This window comes from Periplaneta americana, chromosome 15, assembly GCF_040183065.1.
Source record: "Periplaneta americana isolate PAMFEO1 chromosome 15, P.americana_PAMFEO1_priV1, whole genome shotgun sequence".
Lineage (NCBI taxonomy): Eukaryota > Metazoa > Arthropoda > Insecta > Blattodea > Blattidae > Periplaneta > Periplaneta americana.
In genome coordinates, this window is record NC_091131.1 from 116,606,376 (window position 1) to 116,620,826 (window position 14,451).

The window sequence follows — 14,451 nt, forward strand, 5'->3', positions numbered from 1 at the left end:
TACTAGAAAAATTTGCGACAGGATCATCTTAATGGGATGCCTAGAATTTGCATCCTTAAAGCCGTCATGCAGTATCATGTGGCAAAATATGAGATGGCTTGAAAACACTAGTGTTTCGTTCAGTTCAAGGACGTGGAAGGATGATGATGATATCTAGGAGAGCTGTTGCATATATATACACTGTGTCTGGGACAAAATTTACCAATAAGAAAGTTTAATAACTCGCGTAATAATGGAGATAGGAAAATGAAATTTGCGGCAAATGAAAGAGGGACATTTTAAGTTTTATGTGTAATGTTGGCAACATTTGGTCATTGTTGTTGACATAGCTGTAATTAAAATGGCGTTCACAGTGCAATAAAAAGTTCAATGCTGCTATTGGCTTGCCGAATTCAAGTATCCGAAGATAGTGGAGAGAAGATTTAGACAACAGTGGCCTGAGAAGCAACCACCAGATAGGCACACAATAACAACTTGGCATAGAAAGCTTCTTGAGACCGGTTCTCTTGTAGAGAAAACACCACGCGGGAAGAAAGTGACAGAAGCGCAAGTCGACAGAATTCAGCAAGCTTTCCAACGGAGCCCGTGTAAGTCTGTTTGCCGTGCCAGCAGGGAACTTGCAATTCCAAAGTCAACTATCCACGATGTTCTGCACAAGAGGTTACGTCTGCATGCATACAAGATTCAATTGGTTCAAAAGTTGAAACCAAACGACTTGCCTGCACGATACGATTTCACTAGTGACATGCTGTTGAAAATTGATATTGAAAATGGATATCTGTAGAAGGTCGTGTTTAGTGATGAGTCCACCTTCCACGTCTGTGGGATCGTCAACAGGCATAATTGTCGCATCTGGGGATCAGAAAATCCGCATGTAGTGAGGGAATTGGAAGGAGACAGCCCTAAGATTAATGTTTGGTGCGGACTTACACATGAAACTGTGATTGGACCGTTCTTTTTTGTGGAAAACACTATCAATGGAAATGTGTATCTTGATATGCTGCAAAATTACGCCATTCCTCAAATTCCACAGGGATATGTTTTCCAACAAGACGGAGCTCTGCCTCATTATGCATTACATGTTACAGATCACTTGAATGAATGCTTTCCTCAGCGATGGATTGGTCGAGGTGGACCTACAGCATGGCCTCCCAGATCCCCAGACCTAACCCCACTGGACTTCTCTTTTTGGGGATACATAAAAGACATTGTGTACAAGACTGTAGTGGCAGATTTGGAGGATCTGCGTCGGAGAATTGTCGCTGCTTGTGCAACTGTCACTCCAGAGATGTTACGAAACACATGGCAAGAACTTGAATATCGCCTGGACATCTGTCGTGCTACAAGAGGTGCACACATAGAAGTTTATTAGTGGTCATTCGAAACTTTGGAAGTCCCTTTGTCAATTCCCGCAAACAGCATTTTCATCCATCAATTATTTGGTGAGTTATTAAACTTTCTTATTGGTAAATTTTGTCCTGGACACTCTGTATATGTGCTTTCTTCATAAAAAAATTTTCGTACACATCTAGAAACACAAAATGAATAAATAAATGAATAATATTACGAGTGCTGTTTATCACCTACCCTGTTCAACATCTACTTGGAGGATTTAATGAACTGTTTTCATAACATGGGAGAAGTGATAGTAAGAGGAAGAAGAATAAAGTGCATAACATTTGCTGCTGATATGGCAGAAAAGGAGGATAATACTAAAGGATATGCTATTGGAGCTAAATAACAGTTGTGAGCAGTATGGGATGAAGATAAATGTAAACAAGACGAAGACCATGGTTATTGGAAGAAAAATAAAAAATGTAAATGTGCACATTGGAAACGAGATAGTGGAATGGACTTTGGGTTTTCTATAAGTAGTAACATGAGCTGCTGCCAAGCAGTCAAAAGGAGGATAGCAATGATATAGGAAGCTTTTAACAGGAAAAAGAACATTTTTCGTAGACTTTCGGATAAAGAACTAAGGAAGGAATTAGTGAAGTGCTTGTGTGAACTGTGACATTGTATGGAGCAGAAACATGGACATTACGACGAAATGAAGAGAAGTAATTGGGAACATTTGAAATGTAGATATGGAGAAAAATGGAGCATGTGAAATAGACGGAGATGAGAATTGAAGCTGTGCTAGAAAGAGCAAGTGAAGAAAGAATAACGGTGAAACTAATCAGGAAGAAAAAAAAAATTGACTAAGAGAATCTGCCTACTACAGAATGCACTGGAAAGAAAGTTTGGGGCAGAAGAAAATCGCAGCCACCAGCGTGGCTCAGTCGGTTAAGGCGCTTGTCTGCCGGTCTGAAGTTGCGCTTGGGCACAGGTTCAATCTCTGCTTGGGCTGATTACCTGGTTGGTTTTTTCCTAGGTTTTCCCCAACTGTAAGGTGAATGCCAGGTAATCTATGGCGAATCCTCGGCCTCATCTCTCCAAATACCATCTCACTATCACCAATCTCATCAACGCTAAATAACCTCGTAGTTGATACAGCGTCGTTAAATAACCAACCAAAAAAAAAAGATCGCAGATGATGGGCAACATTAAGATATATGTAGGGATGGAGATTTTTTGGGCATTTACAAGTTAAAAATTTCGCATTTTAATTTTAAAATTTCACATTTTGTAGTGTTTATACATTTGTCATTTAGCATTTTGTAGCATTTTGAAGGAAAACATAAGGTAAAGTTAATCATGATAAATAGGCCAAGTCTTTTGATAATATTAATTTGCATAGAGCTACTAGTGAAATAAAAAAAATGTATAATGTAATAAAGTTGTACATTTATTTTAAATTGATATATGCCTAGACTAAAGCATAAAATAGAAGGAGAACAAGTTTATACATATGGAAAATGAGAATGTGGGGGGGGGGGGGAGAAAACTAAAGTCTTATTCATGAATGAGTGACACTGTTGAAGAAAATCGTAGAACATGTTTCAACATTTTGTTCTGTCATTCGTATTCTTCTGTCACTAGCAATTAAATTGTATTTACTGAAATATCTTTCAGTATCTGCATTGTTGGTAAGACTCTAAATACATTGCAGAGCTGCTTAGGCGAATTCTGGGTATTTGAGTTTTACAGCAAACAGCATTTGCAGGCAGTTCACATCTTTACTATTCCGGAGATTTTGAACAAGTTTAGAATGGAAATATTCATATCTGTCAGTAAAGCTATCCATATTAACAGCCTGGAAAAATTCTCTCTTCCTTTCACTCTCACATAAACCTTTGACATCTACTGTTAATACCTGGCCAGCAATTGTAGGTTTAAAAAGTTTACCAAATCTTGGAAAAAATATTTGTCCTATTTTCTTCCATGGAACTGCTCAACTTTTTGTTACATTTAACCAGTTTGTGTGCAAAAGGGTAAGAAGAGCTCTCCAACTGGGTAATAAATTTACTAATTGTGACTGAGACCTGGGTCACTAACTTAGCCTGACGCTGCACTTCAAAATAATTACATTCATCATCAAAAATATTCAGGAGGGATGGAGAACTAATGTTTAAGAAATTTTCATCCAAAGATTGAAAAAAAAATCTTTTAAAACAGGCAAATACTTGTCTACATATTCTACAGACTGGAACCATGAATTCCAGCATGTAAGCATGGGGAATGGAAATACTACTGCTATAAGATCTGGATACATTTTCTTGAGAAAATTCATATAAGACTTTTCATTTTCCTTGAGTGTAAGAAAACCCTTTTCAACTTCGATACAAAATGATTCAGTTGTGGCATTTCTTTTAAATTTATGTCACCAACTAAGTTAACTTTGTGTGCGGAACATTGAAAGTGCATGAGATGGTTACTCACTATAGTCTGCAAAGCTTGAAAGCATGTCCCAATGTATCTAGCTGAATTGGATTCCAAACCCAAGTACATTTTCATAAGAGATATAATCTTTTAAAGCATCAATGATTGGCCTGCTACAAGTAGTATCAATCGCTTTGTCAAGAAAGCTACAAAGAAATACGTCCTGGTTTACTTTGGCACACATTGTCCGGAATAAAACTGCAAAAACACATCTTCCCTGACTGTCAGAAGTCTCGTCTGCAATTACAACAATGGACTTTCCTTGTAGAGACTCCTTAATCTTAGCTTTCATCACTTCTCCACAGTCAGGTATAGTAAGATTTTTCAATGGATCCCCAGTCAGTCTCTTTTGTTGCTAGAAGAACTTTGCCACACAGTCCACCCCAGTCATTAAGGATGTGTGCGGAAATTTCTAGGTGCACAGTTGTCACATTCTACATTGACTTCGCCTCATGGGTATGAAACAATCTTATATTTATTTCTATATAACAAATTGTTCTTTCATTCAATGAATTGCATTGTTCATTCAATCAATCACGAATTAATTAATGTATAAAGATCAGTTATAGAGACGTTATAAGGTTAACTTCTGCAAACTGTCTTTCCATACTAATATCAATTTAAAAAGAAAAATTAACACCGAAAGAAGATAATATGAATTTGTGTTTCGTGTCCAAATCCGCAGTGAAACTATGTAATAAAATATGATAGCGTTTTACTTCTCTTACCTCTTCGTCGTCACTCTAAATGAATCACAAATCTCTCTTGGTTACTGTCCTTCATGTAATTCTCTTCTGTTTTGATTGCATGTTGAACACAGGAGGACCGATTGTTGCAGTTTCAGCTCCCAGAAGTTGACATACACTAGCACTCAGAGTCGGGGTAATATTGTTTTTCTAACATAAACTTTAGTTGGGCTCAGATCATTTCCAAAGAATTTAGAATACAGTTGTATGGAGGAAGTTGTAACACTTCGTGTCCATATGAGGCTGCAAGTTCCTCCACTGCATATTTCTTACTAATATTGGCTGATTTGATTTCCTGCAAAATAACTACGTTGATGGGTATGGGGTTAGGTACGATAATATTGTTCCTCATAAAGTTAATTATGTCTTTAACATTGCTGTTCTTTGTAGGAAATCGAATCAGCTGCCATGAATGATTACTTGCATTGTCCATCACAATTAAACATTTTCGATCCCATGGCGGGTTTTCTAAAAGATGGTTTTTGAACCAGTTTTCAAAAACTTGAGCTGTCATTTCGTCATGGCTATCAGCTTTGCAGTCCTCATTGTTCTTCACCGACAAATAGAGACAATTTTCCAACCACCCCTCACTGCCTCTCATATGCAATACCATGACGTGCTTGCCTCTTGATGGTGGTGTCTTCAGGATGTAATTGCAGGTTCCATCATCCCATCCTTTCTTCACAACATCATGGGTATTGAAACACGTCTCGTCTAAATACATGATCCTGCAGCCCTCGGAACACAACTTAATGGAGATATTCTATGAATCTGTAATGCCAGGCAACTCCATGCAGATTCCATTTCAGTTTGTTTCTTCTTCAAAGTGCGGAAACAAAACCCGAGTTTTATTAGAAGCTGTCACAGCATAGATTTTTTCATAAGGAAAATCACTCGTTTTGTAGCCTAAATGTTTCAGTAGTTCTGCAACAGTTGGTAGCTGGCCTTTTTAAAAAAACTTGTATGTCTCATACTTGATCAAGGCACAGCAGAAATCTTGAATTTTACTAAAATTAACTTTCTTGTTGCCAGGTTTTTTCAGCATCACAGGGCCTCTTTGGATGATTTTTCTAACAGTTTTCCTATCAAGTTTCATTATTTTAGCTGTCTCCGAAATATGACCCTTTCTTATATTATTACTGGTAACATACTCATACACGTTACACACCACCTTCTGGCTTTGTTTGTTCAAAGTTTTAGTCACCTTTCTTTTGTTCATCGAACCACTGGTGCATGATTGAAAATCACTTGTGGGCATTAGACTGCTAGTATTCGGTCGAGAATCATTTGCGGACACTGAACCACTATTGTTGGGTTGAAAATCACTTGCAGACACTGAGCACTGGTACTCGATCGACAGTCACTTGCGGACACAACCACTGATGCTCGGTTCAGTATCACTTACAGACATTGAACCACTGGTGTTCGTTCATTAACTCAGGATTTCCTGGTACATGAACTTCCACGTTAAATTTCCAAGGCCTCTACATTATTAAAATGAAGTTGTAAAAAGAACTGAGTAATTTACAATATAAATATAATCCACAAACTAATTGTTATAATAATTACAGAAGACTTTTCAACAGTGAACAAAAACACTTGTGAATTTAGCATTAAGGGGAGAATTGGCAACATTTATGTCTGTTTCAGAGAAACAAGAGATTACCCTATCCCTCAAGTGCACAAAAAAAGGTCTTACCTCAAAAGGCAACCACTCAGATGTGGTTGCCTTTGTCTTTAGCTGGGCATGCATAGAACAATCCTACTATACATACTCTTGTCGCAACATAGTTGCCTTTGGCAGATCTCCCGATTCCTGGCATATACTGTGTCTATATGCAGAATTGGAATCAATTAGCTAAAGTGACATCCGCACAAAGGCTCTGCAATGCTACAGTAATTTTGGGTGCTTAGTATGACTTGAATTATTTTATGTCCCTTAATTTAATTTAATCTAATTTTTAATTTTCAGCCATTTTAATATATATATTTTAAATTGGTCCTAAACATAGCAGAAATGCGGAAATAGCCTCGTCGTTGACCCTCTCCTCCTTGACCCGAAACACCAGTTCATGTTGTGGTGCGAATTTATTCAATTCATAGCTTTCTCTCGCCTTTAAGAATGGTAAAGAAAGAAATAAATAGTATGTAACCTTAAAATAAGGTACCAATACTTACATAGACAAATACTTCCGAAAAGCTGGATGGTCCACTTTGTGGATAGGGATATTCGTCTGCAGAAACATCTTCACTGTAACTTTCACAAAAACACTTTTTTCGTCTTTTAGCTTGCTGCTTTGTTCTAAGTCATTTCTTTTCTGATTTGTTACTGACGGTTTCTTTTGTCTTTACATGTCCTCCACTTTTGATATGCTTATCTAAAACATCCTTCTTTCGCCAATCCAAGCACTGATTACATAATTTGCACATTAAAATTCCACGCTCACTGATATAAAAGTATTAGTGCTCATAATTTTCGGCCCACTGCTTTATAGATACTTTCGATCTCACCATCTTAAAGCACTGTACTATATGTGTTATCTTGATACACTCAAAGCAAATGAAAGAAACGGAAGCAGGAAGGTCTGACAAAGCAAGGTTGGTGTAATCCCACTCCACCCCTATGTGTGTAAGGGTGCATCGACCTTGCAACAGTGGGACATTGAAGGGTTTGTAGGAGAAGTTACTTACCTGCTCGCATTCCAGAATGCTAGAAATTCCTAGGGTGCATGAACTCCTCGGTTTAAGTTTCCAGAAGAAAAAAAATTAAATAAATTTTGTTTGAAAAAATCGTTGGTTTCGCATCTATATCGCATTTTGGTATATATTTCGCATTTTATTGCTTATTCAAAACACATTGAAAAGAGGTTTTCAGTTCATGATAAGTGAAAATACAAAATTACAACCCTTTATAAACATTTCGCGTAATATCGTTATTGTGAAAAATCATCATCCCTATATATATGGTTCATATATAGAGACGAAGTAGAAGGTGATAAAGAAGGAAGATTGGGGAATGCTGGGTTTACAGTGAAATATCTGTTCTTGGGCAGAAAACTGTGAATGAATGATTGTCGTACTAATACTTGCACACTTCTTTTTTGTGAGTTCAGGTGTCAACGTTATGTGAGTATTGTTTCCCACATGCCATTGATTTTAAGGATTACCAGACTTAAACTATACTAGACACGTTTTGTACTGCATTATGTATCATACTAATACTTGTGCATTTCTTTGTGTGATATTAGATGTCGGCATTGTGGGAAGGAACTAGCTAGCGAGTTAACATACCAAAAACATATGGTTCGACATATTCCTGATCAGGAACGACCCTTTAAATGTGAGCATTGTTATAAAGGATTTGCTACAAAGAGTGAACTTCAGTCTCACAATGATAGAATTCATCAGCCAAAGGATGAAAGTTTGGCATCAATCTGTGATTTGTGTGGGAAGAAGTAAGTTCGTTTATTATATTTTGATAATTTAGTAATTAAGGCATACAATTATTAAGCAGGATTTGTGCTCCAAAGCTTTAGCTTGAGTTGATTACATGGCTTGTTTTTCCCCCAAGATTTTCTGTAACTATAAGGCAAATGTTAGTAATCCCATGACGAATTTTGAACCCATCTCACCAAAAGACCATGCAATGTTACCAATTCTGTTGATGCACAATCACCAGGAACCACGCAGTTGATATAGCATCGTTAAATAATAATATTCTTCGTTTTTGGCCTTATGGCATGTTATGGCCTCTGTCATTCAGTTGTCCCAAACTACTCTTGTTAAATGACTGATTAAAAATCGCTTTTTGGGATTATTTATGTGCAATGAGAAAAGTGAAAATGTATATCTTTATTTAGGCGTAGAATAAATGATTTCATTCACTCACTCACTCACATATTACGTCCTTTGAATAATAGATTTAACAAATGAAGTACGAACAGAAATATGATTGATACTAGAATAAATAACTGAAATGTTGTAAATTGTAACATATAAATGTATATAATTATTATGATCTTGATGACATAGATTTTTTCTTTAATACTCATGTTCACTAGGCTTCTCATTAACAGTAACGAAAACAGACTGTTTGTTTGCCCATAGCAACTCAGCTAAAACATAGAGTGACTGATATCTACTATGTACTGAGTGGTTCACATTTTATGCCTGCTTGTTTCCAGATAATAAGTATACCGTTTATCAAAGTAATATATCCCATGTTGTGTGTAGTAACTTATGCACAGTATTACAACTATTCCTAATAAAAAAATTCTAGCTCGTTTTTTTTTTTTTTAAGATTGGCTAATCCAGCAACTTTAATTTCTCATAAGAAGTACGTGCATGAAAAAGTGCGCCACGCTATGTGTCATATATGCCCTAAGACATTTACAAATCGAAGAGCACTAAAGGAGCATTTGTACACACATGGAGAAATAAACGAGAAGATACAGTGTGATGTGTGCGAGAAATGGTTGAAGAACCACACCACACTGCGGTCCCACATGCAGTGTCACAGCAACAAACTATTCAGCTGTCCCCATTGTGACAAGGTGTACAACATGTTAAAAAGCCTGCGATTCCATCTGCAAACTCACAGTGATGTGCGACCACACAAGTGCCTTGTGTGCGGGAAGACATTCAAACGTAAGCAGGGACTCAAGGCAAGTGTATTTCTTTGCACTAATGACTTCATAAGCATGACTGAGCTTGAACTACACAAGAATGCATGTTAAATCTACAGTTGGATTAAGTCATTGATAGTGGTGAAATGGCTGCATATATAGCTTCGCTTGGCTTTACAGTGGTTGGACCCAGGACAGGCCGGTACACTTAGGCACACTTTGGCTCATTGTTCGTCCCATATGTGCGATGATTGTCCAAGTCTGAAAGTTGTCCTGAGTGGCATTTGTAAATCCGATACTGACAAATGGGCCATTCTGTCTCAGTCCCTAATAAAGCCAGGTCCCATTTTGTGGACGAGTAGCCAGATAAACCCAGGGACCTGAAGCCCCAAGCCTTCCTGATCAGCTGATGCTGACAGATGGGCCACCCTGCCTCAGTCCCTGATAGGGTCAGACCCCATCCTTACATGAATAGTCTGATAAGCCCCAGAGGCCCAGAGTCCTAAGGCCTTCCTGTGTCAGCATCGGAAACCCATACTACCTCCAAAACATTTTTCACCCCAGCCTATTTCTATTATTGGAGATGATAAATGAAATGAAGGAGAGGTGGAAAGTGTTGGTGGAATTATGGAAGAAAATGAAAGTACCCCAAGAAAAACCGTCTGCAAAATCTGCTTTATCCACCACAAATTCTATCATAACCTGGCGGGGATCGAATTTGGACTGTTTGAATGGAAGACCAGTGCACTAGTACTTGAACCACAGATGCGACTGTTACATACATTTACCAACTTTTATGTTTATTAATATCGTGAATTAAAATCAAACTAAGGTGATAAATATCCTTATCATAATATTTTTCGGAAGGCAATAAAAACCAGCTATACAGGTATCCTTTATTACAGTTTTATAGCACATAACAAAATCTTGTTCCTGAATTAAGGGCCCCAGGCAAAATATATATGTTGGCCATTTCTTGCCCATGTCAAAATTTAACTCTACCAGTTACTGATTTATACCCAGCCAAGGATGACAAAAAATCCTTAATAGAACTTCAGAAGAGAAGTAAAAGTAGTTATTTCATGTCAAGGGTTTATGACACATAATAGAACCCTATCCCTACACGAAAGGGCTCTAAGCAGTTAACTGGTCTTTTCTGGTCCGCATGAAAATTCAAACTCTGCTAATCATTGTCTCAGAATCGCTTGCAAGATATCCATCTACTTTCTGAAAGGTTTTAGTAGTTAGTAGGTAATGAGGGACATTTTATACATAGAAATTTCTTGATCTAACAGCTTTGCATCCCAAAAGTCTGTAATCTTCATTCCATACAAGAAGATTCCACATGCCAACAAACAAAATCCTTCCTTGCCCTGACTGCTAATTGGTTCTCTGTTCATGCCAGAAAATTTTACATGCATCAACACATGTGGAGCAGTGACAGATACACAGATATTCCTAATTATTTAGGTTAACAAACTGACATACAAAGCATCGAGTGTATGCGGGATTTTTACAAGAATGTAGTTACATTATGAAATGTCTTGGTAACACAGTTCTTCTAAAGGGTTTCACCTTATGATGTTTGAGCCCTGAATTATTGACAATTGACTTAGTCAGTATAGTCTAAACCATTAAGTATGGTGCAGGACATTAACAACACGCAATTTTAACACAGCACAACACCAGCACTGCAGTCTATAAGGAGCACACAGAAACTAATAGGGATATTTTGAACTAGCACCAGATAGCGTGTGTGTACTTTGAGGGATGCTCATTGTGTGCATTTGTTTTCCAGTATATAAAAATTGAGGATTTACGTAGTGTATTGGTATATTAAATACTCTTAAAAAAAGCTTTATATGCCAAATTCTTGTTGTGTTCCTCTATGTAACAACCAGGAAAGCTTTTTGCCATCAGTCAGTTCCCAAAAGAGCTTACAGCTAGCTCAGACCTGCTCCCACCACACATTGATGTGCTGCTGCATCAATGCCGTTATCACTCAATGTCACTTTGATAAGATATTGCTTGTTCTTCGTGTATTCTGATTCACAGCAGACAGCACCAATAAATCAGCTGTCTGAACAACACATTTTATATATAAAACAAATAATATTTCAAGTAATTTGAAGCCTGCATTGCATAATGACTTTTACATTTTTAATTAAATCCCATTGATTTGACACTTCTTAACACAAAATTGTCCATGGGGTTTATATGGTAGTTCCACAAGTGGCTGAAATGAAGCAGAGAGGTCTTTCAAATATCCATCATTATTGAGAAATGACTTGGACTCTTGTGGTTCATTCGACATTGGGTGAGGCACATTTATTTCCATCTGAATATATGCTTTGAATCTTAAAAAAAATATAACTAATTAATAGTGCTAGCTATTAAACAAAAAGAACTACTTCAAGTAAGGAATTGATGGCTATAGTTTCATTTTGGGAGAGGGAAAATCAATCTTTTTAATGTATCCAGCTGTTTGCTGACAACATAAAGTCCACTGTAGTCTATTCAGTTGATCGGTATTCATATTGATCGGTGTTCATTATAGATTCCTGCAGCCAGAGTTGGGAGAGGGCAAAGAAAAATTGTAACAAAAACATATACAACTTCAACAGTGAACTATGTTAACTTACGAGATTATATTCAGTACTTCTATGAGTTTCCGAAGTTTACCACTGCATTTTACAATGGGATGATACTAGGCCTACAGGTAATTCTTGATTAACTGAGATGTTGATTATCTGGGAGATCCATAGTAAAAAATTGTATATGCCTACAAATAATATGGTCTATATATAAAATAAGAAAGTAGGGGATCTTGACCCCAAAAATCTAATTTGTGAATAATGCCTTTAGTGTAGACTGATTATTAAAACTACCGGTATGTTTTAACTTCATATTCTCAAAATCATCCTACATAATCAAAACTACATGTCCTTAACCTACAAAACCAAAGAATAATCATGAGATTATTGGAATCATATTTCATCCTATTAAAAATTGCATTTGATCTTCTTATAGCTAGAGAAATATGAGGAAGGCAAACCTGATTGTCCCTCCCCTATAAAGAAACACCATTGGTGGCTGCATATTCTGTTTTTCGTGTACGGTACATAGAATGCAAATGAATATAGTGACAGTATTCATCTTCAACAAAGTTCCTATTTTTTTTTAATTTATTTTTTGTCCATGTCTCTCTCAAAGTTCTCATTTAGATTCACGAACCTTCATTTTACTCGTATCTATATTCTGCATACTGCAGATTTCCTCATCCATCTCTTAAAGGGAATCACTCAGTATTATACACGTTTACGCTATTATTTATTCTAAATTAAATTAAGGTGTGAGATAAGAATATACTGAATTATATTAAATTATACTATGTTATACAAAATAATTATAAATATAATTTTGACAAGCACAGAAAAAAAAACGAGCCAGTGAATGTAAGAAACTCTAGCATATAGCCATACAACATGCTGTGCTGCATGGAATGCTCCTGCCATCCAATTTCACATAAGATATCTCTATTGACTGACCACTGTTCCATCTCTATGTTTGGGTTTGTGTTGTGAGTAATGACGCAGTCATAGATAAATTACACTACCTCCTTGTCATCTTAGTATGTCTTATTGCAAACAGTCCCTGCTTATTCCCGCCCATAAATCACGTCTTTTCTTGACAGTATTTATTAGTTTTCCAACTGCCTCGTGTATCATATTTCTTCCTTGACAGTTTTTATTAGTTTTCCAACTGCTTCATGTATTATATTTCTTTCTTGACGGTCTTTATTAGTTGTTCAACTAGTTCATGTATCATATTTCTTTCTCATGTTTATAAAAAACAACACATTTCCCATTAAGACATAGAAAATATATAACAGATTGTGCTTTCAGACAGGGAACTAAATAATTTCATGCTCTAGGTGCCATGAAAAGGTTCTATGTCCACCAGCCAGTAGGAAGAAGAGTTTGGACATGTGCATTTGTTGAAATGCAGAGTCTTCTTGTATGGAATGAAGATTACATGAGATATAGGTCTTCCACCCCTCGATTTAAGTAATACTCCATTTTCACAAAATGCAATTAATAACAAGCTTTAAATGTATCAACATAACTCTTATAGTTTATGGTTTGTCACAAGTGATCAGTCTTATTTTTCCGCATTTTTTTTTATTGTAGCCTATCTAAAAGTTGGACTATACCAATCTGAGTTCTGCTACAGGCAATCATTGATCATATAGTCGGGTAAATTAATATTTCTAGAAAAATGTGACTGATCACTCATTAGGAATGTCTCTGGGTAAAAACACAGTGCTCATTATTTACTCACCATTTTTAATGAAGCAGAGTAACTTAGTCTGATAAAAAATTTTCAGCAGTCAAATTCATGATATCTTCCATCAGGTTCATGGAACTTATTTCCTATCATATTAACAACACACAGTGAGACAACACGATTTTTGCGACCAAGAACCATCCATGAATTAATCCAACTTATGAATATTGCTTGTATGCTACTAATCTCCAAGTTCTAGACATTGGAAAGTTCTGTTAGATCTTGCTTTGTATTAGAAGTTTTGGTTTTTATGGCTAAGCACCTATGTGAGAATTAGTCTGTGAATTGAAGGAACTACAGTTACACAATTTTCATTCCTTTTGATTTCATTTATATTTTGAAATTCATGACAGCACTCTCTTTCTATGGGTTGACATGATATGATATGATATTTATTAGTCAAAAAGTGTCTATCATGTCATGGTGTACGTTCACATTCCTGCATTTAGGAAACACCATAACTCATCATTACATTATTTGCCATCTCATTACTTTTTCTCGTCGTCTACTTATCTCTCCTCTGATCCTGTTGTTAAAATCATGAATTTTTTCCACTCAACAGATCAAACACCACTTTTGTTCTCAACTATCACCTTCATTTACATATTGAAACAAACCACATTACATTAACACTATTGTCCGTGATTCTTTACTACGTTCACGCTATTCCCCTTAATTCTTTATTATATTAACACTATTTTCCTTTACTTTTTACTATCTTGACACTATTCCCCTTTACTCTTTCTCCTTTGCTCTTTACTACCTACATTAATATCATTCCTCTTTACTGTTTACTATATTACTCTATTCCCCTTTACTCTTTACTATCATAACACTATTTCCATTTACTAGATTTCAAAACATTCGTCTAGGCCCTCACACCCATCCCTTTCTTACCTCATTTACTAGTA

The 14,451-nt window shown here is 36.4% G+C and overlaps 1 protein-coding gene across 1 annotated transcript in view; it reads left to right on the forward strand.

Moving 5' to 3' along the window:
* The window catches only part of LOC138715279 (zinc finger protein 774-like), a 41,604-nt gene that overhangs the window by 15,230 nt on the left and 11,923 nt on the right, over positions 1 to 14,451 (forward strand). Inside the window, exons 6-7 of the mRNA XM_069848029.1 lie at positions 7,817 to 8,023; positions 8,869 to 9,232. Coding sequence (XP_069704130.1) covers positions 7,817 to 8,023; positions 8,869 to 9,232 — 571 coding nt within the window. The remainder of the gene's footprint in view (positions 1 to 7,816; positions 8,024 to 8,868; positions 9,233 to 14,451) is intronic.